Here is a 17,383-nt window from a genome sequence, read left to right as displayed (position 1 = left end):
GACTGTGACATGGTAATGTTTTTTGAAAAAACCTAGACTTTTAGATTCTTTTTGTTAATCCTACAAATGCAGACCAACTTATTTATGTTTAAACCATTATTTGCCCTTCTGCAGATATTTGTTCCCATCCACAGGGGTGTACATTGGACCTTAGCAGTTATTAACAACAGGGATCGCAAGTTCTTGTATCTCGATTCACTAAATGGAGTTGATTCCAAGATTTTGAATGCTCTGGTATAATTTAATTTCCAACTCTCATTGTCTTTATTTAGTCTCCTACTGACGGATTGGAGTCCCTAGAGGGATATCAGATGCTTTGGATCTATTGAACGTACTATTCTTTATCCTACTGGTCTTCCCATACAACTTAATTGATCTCACTCATAAAAATGAAGTGAGCGTCTGTCATAGTGGATGTTGTTTTATCTTTTACCATTATTTGTTGATTCTAAAATTTGTCCCTGGTCATTTCGGAGATGCCAGAAGCTATTATTTCTTTCTTAGATCAAACACTACTGTGAAAATATTCTAAACCAAAGCAGTCCCTATAGCTGATGCTGCTACTGATATGTATGTTTCAGGCGAAATATTTGACCGATGAAGCTAAGGAAAAAAGTGGAAAAGACATTGATGTGAGTTCGTGGGACATGGAATTTGTTGAAGACCTTCCCCAACAACAAAATGGGTACGTAACTATCATTGAACTTGCTATGTTTATGATTATTTGTATAGAAACTAGTTATGGGATCAACAAGCGTAGCTGTTCATTGGGAAGATCTTAATGGTTTGGTGTCGAAATGACAGGCATGTTGTAATACTAGCTCCTTCTGGGAGTTTAATCACCAAAACGCAGTCTGAATGGCTGGAACTTATCAAACCGCCTATGTGTTTATGCTCTTAGCTTTCTGTTGTTGAATTCTTTTTTAAATTCTTTTGCAATGTATATGTTCTTCAGGTATGACTGTGGAATGTTTATGCTTAAGTACATCGACTTCTTCAGTAGAGGGCTGGGGCTATACTTCAGCCAGGTAAGCTATCTGAATCCAGATTCCTCAATGCTACAAGAAAATTGTAATTAAAAGAGTTAACTGGTTGTCTAGGATTGGTTAAGGAATTAGTATATATATCTTAAGCATTTTATATCATGTGCATGTTCCAGGACTTTATACAAAACTGTTGACGCCTTGTATTACTTTGGTGCAGGAACATATGCCATACTTCCGGCTAAGAACGGCTAAAGAGATTCTGAGACTATGTGCTGACTGAAGTTAGCGTGGGCTATTATGCATGTCAAATTTTAGGAGTGCTGTTTTGCTTTCCTTTGTTGATTTGTTCAAGCTTTAAAATTTTCTACTCCTTTTAGGCAGTGAAAGCATCTTGTGATCTATTAAAACTGAAGTACAAATTAGAATTAACCATTAACTTTTCTTAATATTTACCACTTATGCCACTGGATTTTTATGCATGCCATTTAATTTCGTGATGGACTTAACTTTAGTGTTTCCTCCAAGCCCATTACTACCCATTACATATGTAATGATTAACAATCATTATTTGGGCCAATGTATCTACTAATTACACATCTACTAATTACATTTTTTTTTTACGTTTTGGTAGATAACCAAAACAACGATCGTTTACGTATAAAGAATTATTATTTTGTATAGCCTTTCCTGTTGTTGTCCGTTCATTTTATATTAAAATCAAGAGGTTCAAATTAACCGACTGGTTCTTTTTTCCTATCATCATCAAGGAAATATTTTTTTTGATCAAATAACAATGAAATTTTGAAAGTAAAATTTGATATGGAAAAATTGTTCAGCCGAATAAATAGCATCTATGTTAACTATATTTACATGTTAAATATAGCCACTTATAATGTTATCAGGTTCACCTGAATGTGTGATTCACTCACCGATATTAAAGGTATAATTAAAACTACATTTCCATATAGACCAAATACGTGATTATTAATTTATTATATTTCCACAATATTGTTCAAAATAATATTAAGCGCTTTTAAGTATGTAGTAGAATATTAGTTTATTATTTTTCCATAAAATTATTCAAAAACTTTCTTTGTTTCTAAAATATGGACCGGTGATCTATTCTATTAAAACATCATAATGATCTATTAATATAGGTGTAATCATTTAAAAAATATTATACACAAACAACATAAAATATAACTAAACACACACAAACATAAAAATTAAATTTCTAAAAAAATATAAAACAAAAATTATACACGCCTTTAAACAAACGGATCATAATCTAGTTCAGCTTTAGAAGCAGAGTCAAACACTAAGCCAAGCCATAAAGCTCTTAGTTTTTTTTTTCTCTTTGTTGAAATTGTAGATGAAGAAGCTGATATAATGAAACCGTAGTTGTTTGTAATGAACTGGTCCATTTTTTCCCCTCTGTATGCTCTATTTCTTTGTGAGAAGTCAGTCAACAAGGTACTACATCAATTAAGAGAAAGAATATTGAAAGTCTCGACAAGGTTTAATTTTACTTTGTGTTGAAGAGTTAATATTAACTACAAGACAAACCATGTTCCATAGCTATACTTCCATGAATCACATTCAATTATTCATCATCACATAATGTTAGCTCGGTTTGGCGTTATATCTACTCAGTTTCATCAACAACCGGATGCAATACAAAAATTAGAAACGCAAAAATACAGAAACACAAAAATACAATCCCCAATTCACAAAAAACGCAAAAATACACTCCCAATTCACAAAAACACAAAAGAAATGAAGTAGATGTCTTACATAAATAATTATTTTAAAAACAATTATTTTAGACTAATGCACAATATTGAAAAACTTGTTTTTTGTTTTAAAAACTTGATTAAAGTAAAAATTTAACATTACTTAACCAGTTATAAAATATATTAGTTTTTCCACACCGAAAACCGGCGAGCACAAACATCACATCCACATTAGCCATGACAAACTGGTCTTGTTTCTAGTTATAGTAGATTAGGTGTTCCCGATCCCACAATAGCAGACGGACTTTCAATACCTTTAGCAAAACACAATAATTCTCATCGTCTAAATAAGTTTTTTTCTTCATTGACTTTTTCAAATTTGTTCAGATTAGCTTCAGCTAAAATACGGAACAAAATTGAAATGCAAAATAAAAATCAGATGGATAATATGGATTGATCGTTCAGATCCACTCTCACTATTGTAAAAACACATATCCGAAAGAGGCAAATGGAAACCAAAATAATCTCAAATTGAAACTAGATCCAATTTCTCACAAGAGAAAAAGAAGAAAGCACTAGAATACTAATATGTAACTTCTCATAAGGACAAAATCCAATACGTAAACTAAAATCGGTGCACTAGTCAAAAGCGACCTCGTTGCTAAGACAAACACTTAGATCTATTAAAAAATAAAAATCAGTTAAGCGAAAGTTATATTTTTAAATATAAGAAACTTGAGAAATGAAAATTTTAATTTTTTTTCTTTTAAAATTTAAATATCTGAAAACCCGATCCAAAACAACCGAATCCGAACTATAAGTATCTGATTCTGATCCGAAGTACAGAAATACCCGGACAGATTCTATAACTCTATACCGAAATATCCGAAAATCCAAAATATCTGCTCCAAATCCAAACAGATATCCGAACGCCCATCCCTACTAACAATCATTTCTCTAGCGAGGAACTCTCTTCCGACTAAGGATCTCTTGCTCTTTCAGACGGTGTTGGAACCGAGCAAGACGGGCTTGAAGGCTTACGAGCCCAGCTGCTTTACGGGACAAGACAAAGCTCAGCTGTGTAACATAGTTGTCAATCATGCTTCCTGGCCGATCCACCTCCGCTAGTAATTTCATTTCCTGCTCAACCCAAACCAATCTTAAAACACACACAAAAGATGATCATACAATAAGAAGCTGATGAATTGCTTTATTTTGTACCTCACGAACAATCTCCATTGTATCCTCGATTTCTTTTCTATGTGCTGTAATTAAGGCCTCTTCCTCCTGCCAGAGATCAAAAACAACAAATTATAATTAAACCGCAGTACAGATTTCTTCAAATTCATTACATTTCCTGGAACCAGATGGGTTATTACCTCAAGCAATGCACTGATGTTTTCATCAACAGAAGGCGGCTCCGTTATTGTTTCGTATTGCCTTGAAGCAGCGTCGCTTGAGTTCTGACTGGTAGTACTACTATTGAGCTGCCTGAAGTTTATCGTGGCAGGGACATCAGACGCACCGATGGAGTCTCTTTTCGACAAGTTTTGATGTCTTTCTGGTTTTTCCTCCCGGGAAACTTTCCTACGAGTCGGTGATACCTTCCTCACTTTTTCTTCCTGATCTGAGGCGTCTTGAGGATAAGAAGATGATGACTGAAGAATCCTTTGACTAGTGGAGCCGCCAAAAGAGTTGCTCGTATCTGATCTTCCTCTGTCCATTGATATCGATGGTATTCCACTTTCCTCTTTAAAGCTGGCCTGATATGAAGATGGGTAATTCGTTGGCTGCTTGAATTCAATACCCGAAGTAGAGTAGCTGCTGTCTTTCTCTACCCTCCTCCATGTCTCCTGTACATTATATTCCTGCGGGGGCTCAAAGACATCTTCTGCATCATTTGAAGCTAGTTGAGAAGAAGCCAAAGAAACATCCTTATTAGCTGGCGGCAACGGGTTAAAAGTTTGATCCTTCTTGCTATTTCCACTTTTAGATAGACTTTTAACCCTGTTGTAGAATTAGTAAATTACAGACATGAGTTCAAGAAATGAAACCGTGAGTTGTTTTAGAAAGATTGTTAGCTCATCAAAACATACCGATCGGCGTATCTTAATGTATTTAGGGTATGTTCGCATGATCCTTCGTTTGGAGAGATGCATGAAATCATCACAGTTCTTGAGTTTCCAACAAATGAGTCACGTAGCACTTCAGTTAGTTTGCTTCCACGGAATGGAATATGCAGCTGGTCATTGTCCAGCGCGCGGATACATTCTTTGAGAGCTAAAAGACTCTTGTTGATTTCTGCACCTTCAATCCTAAAGACAACCATTGTCCAAAGAACAGTTTAGATCACGAGTAGTCATCCTGACGGAAGAAGGTAGATTTACTTTATCCATGAGGCCAAACAATCATTTTAAACCTGAATTCTAAATAGATGGAGAGGTCAATACTCAAAACTCTTTTACCAGAGGACAAAGATGACCTTACCTTGTCTGGCGGTCATTGTCTGTGGTGTCTGCACCTCTTTCGCTGCCAGCAAGATCAATGAAAGAAATCTTTCCCACAACCTTCCCTCGTGATTCGTTATTATCATTATTGTTTCGTCGAGTTTCTTTTACCTCCACATGCTTTTTGACAACAAGCTGCAAAATAGCATGTGATCTTGAAGATTCCTCATTGGCGCCAGTCGATCCTGTGCTCCTTGAAGCACTCCCTTTGTCGATAAAATCCTTTACAATTTGAATATCCGAAACTTCAAACTCTTGCAGGCCAACAATGCAGACTTGTTGTCTACCGTCTTCTCGCATACAAAGTTTCCTGCTCACCAACAACTGAATTAGTCAGCCAACTATTCATATGCATTTGTAATTCAAGCAAACAGTATTCAGAGTACGGAGACTGATAAAAGAGTATAAATCTATTAACTACAATGTCCAATGGCATACAAATGAAGACAAGAAATTTTATTGTGCCAGGTCAAGGTGTTGACGTTTTATCAAGCGGCATTTTTCCGAAAGCAAAAAAAAAAACAACTCATCATACCAAATGTGAGTGTGTAACATTTAAAAGATATGAGAACAGAAAAAGAAACACTAACTTTCTCTCGGAGAGAAGATCGTAGAGCTTTCCACCATATATCTCGAAATAACTGAGCCACAACTTAAGCCTCTGATCACGGTATACTGGTTGACTCAACATCCTCATTAAATCTTGAACAGCCCGTATAGGCAGTGGCTTCATTGTGAATGTCTTACCGCTACCTAAACAAAACATTATCAAGGTTACAGAAGCATAAAGATAATATTAACGATTAAACATTGACCTAAGAAGTAATTCCCATGAGCAAAAGTGCAATTATGTACCTGTTTGACCATATGCAAAACAGGTAGCTTTGGTTCTCTGAAAAATCGTGGGAATAATTGGCTCTATCGTGGTCCGATACACCTGATTAAAGGAATAGTAAACCAACTTTAGAAAATATAGTTCAGCTTAAAATGGAAATCAAACTAGAAAAAGGTGGTTGATCAGAATTGTTAACTATAATTAAAGTTCACAAGGTTGGTTTATTTTAAAACTAGTCTATGCTATCTTGCATCTTGAAGTACAATAATGCACTCCTACTAGGATTGACGGTAGATTTCAATTCCTTAAGGCTATTAAAATTACCTCGTCATTTGAAACATGCTCACCCAGAACAGCGTCAAAACAAAACTCATGTTTTTCCATATATGCAGTCAAATCCACCTGCACCAACAAAGATTAAGTTTCATTCAATATCAGAAAAAGAAATATAAAATGAAGAGGGTCAATGACCTTTCATCTCGTTGAACTGAATCATGGATGTCATCGTTATCTTTTAATGTACCACACACGAACCTTCAACTTGGTCTCGTGAACTGTCAAAGAATTATTAGATACAGAGATGATATCGTCCTCCTTTTTAGCGGTTTCCTTTTTATTCAAGGGTCTCTTCCTTACCTGAAATAAATATGTAAATATGTATAGTTCTCCAATGATGATGACCATTGCTTGAATTTCAACTAAGCAGTAGAAAATCAGGTAACGAGATCGAAAGAAATGCCATACCACTACTTTAATTTTGGCTACACTGTTCTCTCTTCCACTACTTTCTTTTTCACCCCTAGGAAATGGGCTCGAAGGTTCAGCGTCCTGTTCTTGGCGCTGTTGCTGGTTAGCTGGCACACTGAAGTCTTCTTCAAAAGCTTGATTGACACTTGGCATGAAAGGTGATGGCTCAAACGGTTCAGAAATCACATGCTGTAAAGTGAATAAAGTATGAGTTTCTTACACAAAGAATGAATTGGTAACTACTACGATGAAACTAAATATCATTAAGAGGCAGGAAATGATAAGCAAAATCCCACCAAACAGAAAACCTTTCCAACAGACCACATTCCCAACTACTTTTAATAGCAAAAGCTCCTCTAATTTAATGAATTACTTGCACATGTAATTAACTTCAATATCTGTATGATAAGTTCCACAAAAGTAGTAATTATGTTGATTAAGTTTAGATGTCTAAAAGATGATTATATAGGGGAAGAATCATACGTAGCCGGCAGGTGAGGGTCAAAATAAAATTGTAAGGGGATGTTAACAAAAACAGTAGCCAGGATAGAGCTTAAATATTTTCCTGATCCTACCATATGCGATCACATACCGGAAAAAAAATAGTAAAGTTACAGTGATCTAATTTCCCCTTGCAAACATACCTCAGACAGCAGCTCGGTGTCATCCATTGCGTGAAGATCTAGCAACCCAGCTCCAAAGTCACCTCTAAACTCAGGTGAATAAAACCCATCCGAAGAGGCCATAGCTGCTGATGATTGACCAGTGGGTGTATACGGCTCAGAAGCAGATTCCCCATTCAAATTAAGATTCCTCATTAATTTAAAAAGTCTTTGCTTCTCTTCAGCAGTCTGTGCTCCATAACCCTAATACAAAATATATATCATAAAGGAGTTATCCACTGAAAATGGAAAAATGACCAATAGGCTGATCACATGTATAGAACCCAATGGACAATGACACACAATTAACAATCCTATTCCCACACATTCAGAAGCTGTAGCAGAAAAATTATACCGAAACTTTCTAACTAAGAATGATATATGCCATGTCCACACAGCATATTGAGCTAATAATTGGGCATGCTAAACAAACCATATAAAGCATATGTAAGTTAGTTAGTACCTGCATGAGAAGGTTGGGGAGATGACGCTGATCAACACCTGCTGAAGCAACAGGAGACCCCAGATGCTGTAAACCAGCGGACTGGAGCCACCGCGCCATGACGGCATCCCCAGCCTCATTCCCAGGTCCTGCATTGTTCAGAGCCCCATCGTACAGCGCCGTCGTCGCAGCATTGGTGGTCTGCTGCTGCATATGGCCGCCCATGAGGCGCTGCGATCTTCGTTGAGGAGCCAGAACAAACTCTTCATCCAAAACAAAAGCCACAGAGAGAGAGAGAGAGAGTTAAAACCATCTATCATCATCAGCAATCGATTGCGATTACACAGGAAACTCACATTGAGGAGAGGAAGCTGTTGATCACTTTCCCTTCGATATCTGAAATTTGAACCTGTGGATTTAGCTTTCATCAGAGAATGGTGCAAAATGTGAGATGAATCTCAGGTGTTACTGTACCGAAATGAAAAGAAAAAAAACAACAACAAGGAAGGATTTACCTGATCTGTGATCTGAAGTTTTCTCGGGAGACAGACGATCAGATCTATGGGAGGAAGAACCCCTAAGAGAGTCGCATTGTTTTGGAATCTGATTCAATTTTTTCGTCTGCCTGTCCCGTAAGTGATGCTTAGGCAGAGAGAAAGAGACCAAGGTGATTTGACAAGGTACTATTATTAATTAACAGAAACAAACATTCGAAACATCTACCCATTTTTTTAAGTAACCAATCACAACCCCGTTACTTTCATAAAATATTTGATTTGTCCCAACGTTTTATACATTGCATGATTTAGCCCAGCATCCATTTTTCACGTTTTGTGTAATTTCAACAATTTTATTATTATTCCGGAGATGAAATTCGTTCACATATTTCATGCTGATATTGGTTCACTCCCAAGTAGTCGATTTACAGTAACAGTGGATAAATTTATATATTCAAGAAGAAAAATCCACATAAATAGTATGTTTTTTCTTTACATAAATAGTATGTTAGTTGTTAGTTTTTTTATGTTCAAATATGCACTTATAAATTGACGTGGATGATATATCTATAAATTATAATAAACAAACAAAAAGTTGAGAAAAATGAGATTTTTTTACATCGAAATAGAAAAAGTTGTAAAATATGTGAAAGATTCGATACTGGTTGATCAATTCTTAGAAGATAATCTTTTAACTATTAAATTACCACGAGTTGATTCATAAAAAAAGTTGATTTTCACACACACAAAATTTGTAATAGGAAATATATTCAATTCGAAATTTAAGATGATCTGCATTAAATGATAAAGTAGATTATAAGGTAAAGTAATACATGCTGCTGGAGCACTTCTGGAATATTTCGAACACTTTATTCAATTTGTGATAATGATATCATGTTTTGGTTGTGGTATCAATACACATCAGTAATCAAAATTGAAATTATTCAACTCAATGAGTTTTCTATAAGTCATTATTGCCACAACTCTTGAAGTCTATTTCGAGTTGGAAATGTTGTATATACTAATATACTATATTGATGGAAGCTAAAGAATCTTATCTAATTTTTATCCTAAAAGATTCTATCTACCCACAAAAAGTAAGCAATGACCATCTGGTCTATGCTTTATATATAGCACGGCAAAAAAAGTCGCTTTGCTTTGTTTAAAGATGTTCAAGGACCTAATTAAACCACATCAGGAAAACATATACCATAAGGTCCATAACTTTCTGGATGATAATGTGTGGCAAAATAGTGAAGCTATGATGTGAAACCTCTAATAATGAAGGTTTTGAAGAAAACTCCATTGCCACATCCCACATAATAACAATTCAATTTGGTTCGCATTGATTTATTTGCTGAGAACAAACTATTATAAGATTGTGTCAAGTAGCAAAACAAAATGTGTGGGGTTACTTGGTTTTGAATCAAAAAGCTTTTGCTTGAACCTAAAGCGTTTTGATGATGAGAGGTATTCGAATTTGAAGTGTAAACGGGAAAATGACTTATTTCCTTACGAACTAGTTGTTCCCGGCTTTTTCACACACAAACTTTTAAGTCATGCCAAAAATCACTCAAACAACGGAAATATTGCGTATTCATCTATGAACTAATTATTTCCAGTTTTTTCACACACAAATTTTTAAACTCTGCCAAAAACCACATGAAGTACGCTATTTTTTTACTTACATACACAAACTATCAATTTTAAGCTAATTCCTCTAAAATCGTAAATTGTGTTATTTAAATATTAACTTAGTTTATGACAGGTGGATAGCCGGTTTAATTTGGGTTGATAAAAAGGATAATACATTATTTTGTTCTTTTTCTTTTCTTTTTGTCAAGTGCTCTTCTTCTTAAAAATTGTTTTACTCTTCATCATAAATTGAAAATAAAATTTATTATTTTGTAGAAAATCAAACGTTTTACATGATGCATAAAAAAAGAAGAGCAGTAACATAGTGGATTGGTAAATTAGTAGTTGCTGCTCTTATTTCTTTATATATCATGTAAAACTTTTAATCTTCTAAAAAATAATAAGTTTTATTCCCAATTGATGATGAAGAGTAAAAACGATTTTTGAAGAAGAAGAGCAGTTGACAAAAAAAAACCGATATATTATCTTTTTTATCAACTTAAATTAAACCGGCTATCTACCTGTCATAAACTAAGTTAATGTTTAAATAACATAATTTATAATTTTAGGGGAATTAGCTTAAAATTGATAGTTTGTGTATGTAATTAAAAAAATAGCGTATTTCATGTGTTTTTTGGCAAAGTTTAAAAATTTGTGTGTGAAAAAGTTGGAAATAATTAGTTCATAAGGGAATTTCCAATATTCTATTATTCGTTTGGTTTTTGGCATGACTTAAAAGTTCGTGTGTGAAAAAGCCGAGAACAACTAGTTCGTAGAGGAATAAGCCATTTTTCCCAAGTGTAAACAGTTTTGGAGGAGTTGTCAATTTTGTATCTAGAATCCGAGTTTACACAACAACAAGGGCTCTACTTTGTATCAAAATATTAAATTGGCCCCTCACTTTATTTTCCTCGCACCACTTTGAATTTTGATAAGAACGCACAGATCGCGGGAATCCCAAAACGTTTTGAACTATTTACATAAAACCCTAAGAATCCCAATTCCTCTCAGTATCACTCACCATGGACGAGGAGGAGAATCTCTTACTCGCTAGAATCATCGCAGGAATCGAAGGAGGAGGAACAGGCGACGATGAATCACACTACCACGAACTCGTCGCGGATCTCAAGTCTCTCCTCAGCACAGACGACGACGAACTCCTCAATCGGCTCTACGTCAGCCTCTCCTCCACGGCTTCGTCCTTTCTCCGCTGCTTCTCCGCCGCCATGGACTCTCCGGTCGAATCCGGCCGTCTGGCGATTCTAGCCTCCGAGGCCTATCTCTCCCTGCTTCTCTCCACGAACTGCCCCGTCTTCACTTTCTTCTCTCCCGTCGCGTTTCTCTCTCTGCTCGGATCGGTTCGACGATACCTCAAACCTCGTCTCCGGGAGGATTCGGGAGCATCGTCTCAGGGGAACAAGAAGAAGAGAGGACGCGGTGGTTCGAGGAAGAACGATAGAAACCTAGGGCGTGGAGATGGGGACGAAACGGAAGAGGGTGGGTTCGATGCGAAGCTGGTGTTCAGAGTGCTCGAGCGTCTAGGCTCGGTTCTAGGTTTTGTTCATTTGGATCGATTTCCCGATAGCTTGAAGTCTTTGGTACAAGCAGTGAGCGAGATTCCTTTGCTTGCGTTGGAGCATCCAGGGGCTTTGAATTACGATAAACTGATGGAAATGTGCGGGAGGATTCTGGGGGGAGTGTTGAGCTCCGACCACGGAGATGTGTCGCTCACCGCCGCTGAGATTTTGAAGTCTTTGACACCGTTGCTTTTGATGGGGAAGCATCAGGCGAGGAGTTTCGCGTTAGGGTTTGTGTCGAGGAAGATTATGGGTCTGGCTAGAGATAACTCTGAGTTGAAAAAAGTTGTTTGTAATTTGCCTAAGTTTCTGGTTCACAAGGCGCCTGAGAAGGCTGAGCCGCGTGGATTCGCGGTGGAGGCGATACTGGAGATAGTGAAGGCAATGGGGGTTGAGGATCAATTAGAGTTTGTTGAGTTTGTGATGAAGATGGGTCAGGGTAAATCTAATTTGAGGATATTGGCTGTTGATCTTATACCTTTGTTGGTGAGTTCATTAGGAAACCCCTTTGGAAGTATTAGTTCAGAGAATGGCGTGGAAGATTCGTGGGGATTAGGTTGTCTTGATGCCTTAGTGCAGCGTTGTTCAGATTCAAGCGCTTTAATTAGAGCTCGAGCTTTGTCCAACTTGGCTCAAGTTGTGGGGTTTTTGTCTGGGGAGGAAAGGAGTAGGTCGATCTTGAAACAAGCCCTTGGGTTTACTGGTGGTGAGACTTCAGAGGGAAAAGGTAGAATAACTGACCTTTTGAAGAAGAGATGTGTGGATGAGAAGGCGGCTACCAGGAGAGCAGCTCTTCTTCTAGTTACAAAATTGACATCCCTGTTGGGTGGTTGCTTTGATGTTAGTATTCTAAAAACAATGGGTACATCTTGTTCTGACCCGCTCATAAGTATAAGAAAGGCTGCAATTTCAGCTCTTTCCGAGGTATGTTTTCTATGAGTCAGTGTCTTCTTTCTCTCTTACTGGGTGATACGGGTATGCTTTGTCCTGAATTAAGAGAACCAAATTTGGAGGACCAAATTGTTCTATATGAATGAATGAATGAATGAATGATTGTGCGTCTTAGTCATTTGGATGAATGAGGGAATGTATAACAACTGCTTCATTTGCTAGTACTTAGGTCTTGTCTAACTTTTTCTAAATATAGGTTATATCAGTGACTTGTTCATATGTCTTCCGCTCCCTTTTCTTTATTTGGTAATGTAAATCATTGTCTTTTTCTGTTCGCTGTAGGCCTTCAGAATATGTACAGATGAAATTGTGACCACTGAATGGTTACATTCTGTCCCTCGGATGGTCATGGACAATGAAACTAGCATCCAAGAAGAATGCGAGAATGTCTTTCATGAACTAGTCCTGGAGAGAATATCACGAGCGGGAAATTCCCTTTCTCAAGGCAGTGCTTCTCTCCCAGACAACTGGAACTCTAGCTCAAAAGATCTAGACAGAGACATTGAAGCCTTGTTTCCAGAAGGAGTTTTGGTTCTCCTAAGGGAGCTCTGCAACAGCGAGGTTTCTCCTTGGGTAAAGAAAATATGTGGAAGTTTGGGCAAGAAGAAGCAACTGAAACCAAGAGTTGCCCTTGCGCTGCAGAGCATCATAAAGGAATCTGAATCACTCTGGTTAAACCGTTCAATGCCAATAAATAAATGGACAGCTCCTGCCGGGGCTTGGTTTCTTCTTTCAGAGGTGTCAGTTTATCTTCCAAAGTCTGTCGAATGGGAGTTTCTTCACCATCATTGGCAGTTGCTAGACAAAAATGACTCGCAAGGTTTGCCAGTTTCCATTATACGGCATCTAAACTAACTCGCTTACATCTCTAGTTATCGCTCTTAGTAGTGTGGTTTCAATTGTAACTCCTGCCCTAGGTAAACCAGTTCTTGAATGTGTGTTTTTGATGATGCGGTTTTTCAGAAGGAACAGATGGACAAGGTGATGAAGAGGGTGTAGAGTGTAATTCTTCTACATGGGCTGGGGATCGAGTTTTTCTTTTGCAAACTATCTCCAATGTTTCCCTTCAGCTGCCACCAGAGCCTGCTGCAGATCTGGCCGACAATTTGCTGAAGAAAATCGAAAAGTTTAACCTGCATTCTGCTGAGGTAATCATTGGATTAATAGTTTTTCGATCTAATATATAATATCAAATTTTGAAGGCGTAGCAAGATACTGGCTGTTGTATTGGACGTATTCCTTCGGATAGATATATTTTTTCCGGTACATCTATGTAACTGGGACCTGGTTTTGGTGCAACTGTTGAATGCTTGAACCCTTGGTTTTAAAAAGCGAACGCCTCCCTCGCCATGGCGCGTGGCGAGGTGTAGCGGTGTATTCATCGCATTAACACCTAAAGGCCAGGCGAGGCACACATAGCGCTCGCTATTAAGCGCTTTACTATTATTTATAAGTCGTTAGAAGCGACGCATCACTGATTCTTCTCAAACCAACTTGGTTTGTACATATTTTGATACTAAACCAACTTAGTTTAATACGTAAGCTCTGGTGTCTAATATAATCTATAGACAAACCTAATCCAGTCTTCTGTATTATAGTTATACAACCCCTAAGTTCTTCATCAGCTCTTTCCTTTTACTGTTAAATCTCTGTTTTCGTATACTATATCTTCTTATGAATCAAAACTCTGGATCGAAAATTTTAGAGTTTTAGGTTTTCTAGTTCTGTCATTTTAGATTTTAGTACTTTTGGATTGGTGTTTTGGCTTTAAGCTTTTAAGGTATCAATGGAATTGATGTTTTGGTTTCTCTCTACTGTGTTTATCAATTGGTTAACATAGCTTCAAAGTTAGAAATATATATAATTACGGTTGTGCATGTGTGTTACACATGGCGATCGACTTGCCTCGCCATGGCGCTTGGCGAGAGTCGAGCACCTCATCGCCATTGTTCGCAACACGCTATTTAAAACCCAGCTTGAACCCATCAGATTATATTATTCACTGGTTTGTGAATGGAATATTCTTTTATCGCTAATCCATATATGGTTCATCTGTCTCATGATCTTAGTCAATGCTATTCAATGGCAGGTCGATGCACATGTTAAAGCATTAAAAACTTTGTGCGTAAAGAAGGCGTGCATCCCGAAGGACTCGGATGTGCTTGTCAAGAAATGGGTAGACCAAGTTTTATCTAAGGCATCTAAGGTCACTGAGAAATACATCGAGGGAATCTCCAGTAATAATCTTTCTTTCGCCACACCAGCAATGCTTGGAAGTAGGAGAAGCAAGAAACTGGATTCTGTATCCAAGAAGTTATCAAAAGCTATCACAGCAGTATATACCATTGGATCTTGTGTCATTATATATCCTTCAGCTGACACAACCAAAATTGTTCCGTTGTTACATACTGTAATCACTTCAGGAAATTCAGATTCAAAGCTGAAAAACAAATTGCCACAAGCCAATGCTTGCTTGAAGCAAAAAGCTCCTCTTCTCTATAGTCAGTCTTGGTTGACCATGGCGAAGATTTGTTTGGCTGACGGGAAGCTTGCTAAAAGATATATCCCTCTCTTTGCACAGGTATGTTCATTTACATTTTGCTGATTTCCCCGCCTACTTATCATTTCGATTATTTCTGGGAAGTTTATGTTTCAGATTCAGAAAATAAAATTCAGTGAATGGCAGGTTCCTTTATCTCTGCCGTTTATTTTAACCTATGTGAACTCATTGATGCTTACTCTTGCAGGAGCTTGAAAAGAGTGATTGTGCAGCCTTGCGTAACAATCTAGTGGTGGCGATGACAGACTTTTGTGTACACTATACAGCCATGATTGAGTGGTAAATTATTCACAGAACATTAATATTTCATTAGTCTTTTCCCAAATCTTAAAAATACGTAATTGTTACATGACTGATGGTTTGTGTACCCATATAGTTACATACCAAAGATTACTAAACGTCTTCGGGATCCTTGTGAAGTTGTTAGAAGGCAGACATTCATACTTCTCTCAAGGTTATTACAGGTATTTGCTATTCTCCACAGATTCCTCACTTTCTGTTGTTGAAAAATCCATGCTATAAGCAGGCTTTGTTATTTTGATTTTAGAGAGATTATGTGAAGTGGAGAGGAGTTCTTTTCCTTCGCTTCCTTCTATCTCTTGTGGACGAATCTGAAAAGATACGTCGACTTGCAGACTTTTTATTCGGAAACATTCTTAAAGGTATGAAACTCTGTGGGAACAAACATGAAAAGCATTCTTTTATACCCTGTTATATTAATTTCTTGCAGATAAACATGATTGGTAGTATTTTGATTAATATTATGCCCATTTTGCTTACAGTCAAGGCACCACTTTTAGCTTACAACAGTTTTGTGGAAGCTATTTATGTGTTAAACGATTGCCACGCCCACAATGGCCACAATAATTCAGATTCTAAGCAATCAAGAACAAAGGATCAAGCTTTTACTATCAGGTACTCGTGTTATACATAGCCTAGTTAATTTTCTATATGTAACTTGTCATTTTGATGATTTAGTGTTTTTCTTTTCTGTTGCAATTGTTTTACAGAGGAAATGATGAAAGAGCTAGGTCTAAAAGAATGCAGATCTACGTTACTCTGCTTAAACAAATGGCTCCAGAACATCTTCTGGCCACATTTGCAAAGTTATGTGCAGAGGTCCTCGCAGCTGCTTCTGATGGAATGCTCAACATAGAAGATGTAACTGGTCAGTCAGTTCTACAGGTAACTTCCAATTTAGCTGAAAGTTGTTGAGCCCTTTCCCTTTCCTGTTGCCATCCTCCATCGATGAGTTCACTTACTGATTTGCTCTCGCGGTGTAGGATGCGTTTCAGATCTTGGCGTGCAAAGAGATCCGTTTATCAGTTTCAAGAGGATCTTCGTCTGAGACAGTGGAGATGGAAGAAGAAGGTGGAGACTCCAACGCGGCGGCTGCCAAAGGAAAAGCCATAACGCAAGCTGTTAGAAAAGGGTTGATTCAGAACACGATTCCAATCTTCATCGAGCTCAAGAGGCTATTGGAGAGCAAGAACAGTCCTCTCACAGGTTCGCTCATGGACTGCCTCCGTGTGCTCCTGAAAGACTACAAGAACGAGATAGAAGAAATGCTCATCGCTGATAAACAGCTTCAGAAAGAGCTGGTTTACGATATGCAGAAGCACGAGGCTGCAAAGGCAAGGTCCATGGCTAACCAAGGGGTTGGCTGCGGGACAAGTCATAGAAGCCGCGAACCAGAGCAACCAACAACAGCAGCAGCAGCAGCAGCGAGGGAGGAGAATGTTAGGGATTCGGGATTGGAATCGAGAGTGGTTTCTGCGGCTGCAGATGCAATGGCGGCTAAAGCGGCAAGGTCGGTACTGAGAGAAGTGAACGGTGGAGCTGCAACGCCGCCACTGAGCGCAATGAGCGTTCCGAAGCTAAGGTCGAGCCTTGGAGGAGGTAAACAGAGTGGTCGACCATCGGCTGATGTGCTGGAGTCTCTGAGAAGAAGACCAACTTTCATGTCTGATGACGATAACTAAACTGAGAGAGACTCAGGAAATAAATAGCTTTTGTTGCAACTAAACTACTAATGTCTATTGTGTATGTTTGAAAACGAGTGTAAGAACCTGATCTTGTTCTTGTTCCTATCTAGTTAAGCTTGCTTAGGAGAATCCTAATTCTAAAGATTGATCCTTGGGCAAATCAATTCTTCAAATACTATAGGATTTTGAGCCAAAAAAGAAAAATTATTTATGGTTCTCCAAAAAAGAAAAATTCCAGTAAAATCTGTTAATTTTATTTTATCGTA

At 37.7% G+C, this 17,383-nt stretch overlaps 3 protein-coding genes across 6 annotated transcripts; 2 read left to right on the top strand and 1 right to left on the bottom strand.

The window, feature by feature from the left end:
- Positions 1 to 6: 6 nt before the first annotated feature.
- LOC130505216 (ubiquitin-like-specific protease ESD4) lies at positions 7 to 1,455 on the top strand. The gene is made up of 5 exons (XM_056999824.1): positions 7 to 12; positions 115 to 234; positions 582 to 685; positions 956 to 1,028; positions 1,204 to 1,455. Exons 1-5 carry the CDS (start codon positions 10 to 12, stop codon positions 1,264 to 1,266), a joined length of 363 nt encoding a protein of 120 aa, XP_056855804.1. The 5' UTR covers positions 7 to 9; the 3' UTR covers positions 1,267 to 1,455.
- Positions 1,456 to 3,458: 2,003 nt separating this feature from the next.
- LOC108848697 (kinesin-like protein KIN-13A) lies at positions 3,459 to 8,586 on the bottom strand. Of its 4 annotated transcripts, none has more exons than XM_018622124.2 (14): positions 8,428 to 8,586; positions 8,269 to 8,333; positions 7,934 to 8,175; positions 7,453 to 7,674; positions 6,806 to 6,997; positions 6,596 to 6,697; positions 6,386 to 6,463; positions 6,082 to 6,163; positions 5,817 to 5,979; positions 5,207 to 5,536; positions 4,816 to 5,034; positions 4,099 to 4,726; positions 3,941 to 4,006; positions 3,459 to 3,859 (listed from the first exon to the last, which is right to left on the bottom strand). In XM_018622124.2, exons 3-14 carry the CDS (start codon positions 8,135 to 8,137, stop codon positions 3,677 to 3,679), a joined length of 2,469 nt encoding a protein of 822 aa, XP_018477626.1. In that variant the 5' UTR covers positions 8,138 to 8,175; positions 8,269 to 8,333; positions 8,428 to 8,586; the 3' UTR covers positions 3,459 to 3,676. The 4 variants fall into 4 exon arrangements, with proteins under 4 accessions (XP_018477626.1, XP_018477625.1, XP_018477627.1 ...); XM_018622123.2 differs by having other exon boundaries at positions 8,269 to 8,321; XM_018622125.2 differs by having other exon boundaries at positions 8,269 to 8,308.
- Positions 8,587 to 10,973: 2,387 nt separating this feature from the next.
- LOC130505215 (uncharacterized) lies at positions 10,974 to 17,246 on the top strand. Its single transcript, XM_056999823.1, has 10 exons — positions 10,974 to 12,545; positions 12,855 to 13,392; positions 13,536 to 13,720; positions 14,662 to 15,153; positions 15,320 to 15,411; positions 15,509 to 15,596; positions 15,680 to 15,794; positions 15,915 to 16,047; positions 16,143 to 16,317; positions 16,416 to 17,246. The coding sequence occupies exons 1-10, from the start codon at positions 11,067 to 11,069 to the stop codon at positions 17,112 to 17,114; spliced, it is 3,996 nt and encodes a 1,331-aa protein (XP_056855803.1). The 5' UTR covers positions 10,974 to 11,066; the 3' UTR covers positions 17,115 to 17,246.
- Positions 17,247 to 17,383: the final 137 nt, after the last annotated feature.

Source organism: Raphanus sativus, unplaced genomic scaffold, assembly GCF_000801105.2.
Source record: "Raphanus sativus cultivar WK10039 unplaced genomic scaffold, ASM80110v3 Scaffold2102, whole genome shotgun sequence".
Lineage (NCBI taxonomy): Eukaryota > Viridiplantae > Streptophyta > Magnoliopsida > Brassicales > Brassicaceae > Raphanus > Raphanus sativus.
Note: the sequence above shows the minus strand (reverse complement) of the source record. Positions and strands in the feature narration are given on the sequence as shown.

Bases quoted from the DNA above. Each gene is read 5' to 3' on its own strand.
- LOC130505216 (XM_056999824.1), top strand. The intron at 235-581 runs GTATAATTTAAT...TGTATGTTTCAG, and splicing joins CCAAGATTTTGAATGCTCTG to GCGAAATATTTGACCGATGA. The intron at 686-955 runs GTACGTAACTAT...TATGTTCTTCAG, and splicing joins CTTCCCCAACAACAAAATGG to GTATGACTGTGGAATGTTTA.
- LOC108848697 (XM_018622124.2), bottom strand. From the start codon at position 8,137: ATGGGCGGCCATATGCAGCAGCAGACCACCAATGCTGCGACGACGGCG. The intron at 5,537-5,816 runs GTTAGTGTTTCT...GTTGGTGAGCAG, and splicing joins GATCTTCTCTCCGAGAGAAA to GAAACTTTGTATGCGAGAAG. The intron at 4,007-4,098 runs GTAATAACCCAT...GATCTCTGGCAG, and splicing joins ACATCAGTGCATTGCTTGAG to GAGGAAGAGGCCTTAATTAC.
- LOC130505215 (XM_056999823.1), top strand. From the start codon at position 11,067: ATGGACGAGGAGGAGAATCTCTTACTCGCTAGAATCATCGCAGGAATC. The intron at 12,546-12,854 runs GTATGTTTTCTA...TGTTCGCTGTAG, and splicing joins CAATTTCAGCTCTTTCCGAG to GCCTTCAGAATATGTACAGA. The intron at 15,412-15,508 runs GTAAATTATTCA...GTACCCATATAG, and splicing joins TATACAGCCATGATTGAGTG to TTACATACCAAAGATTACTA.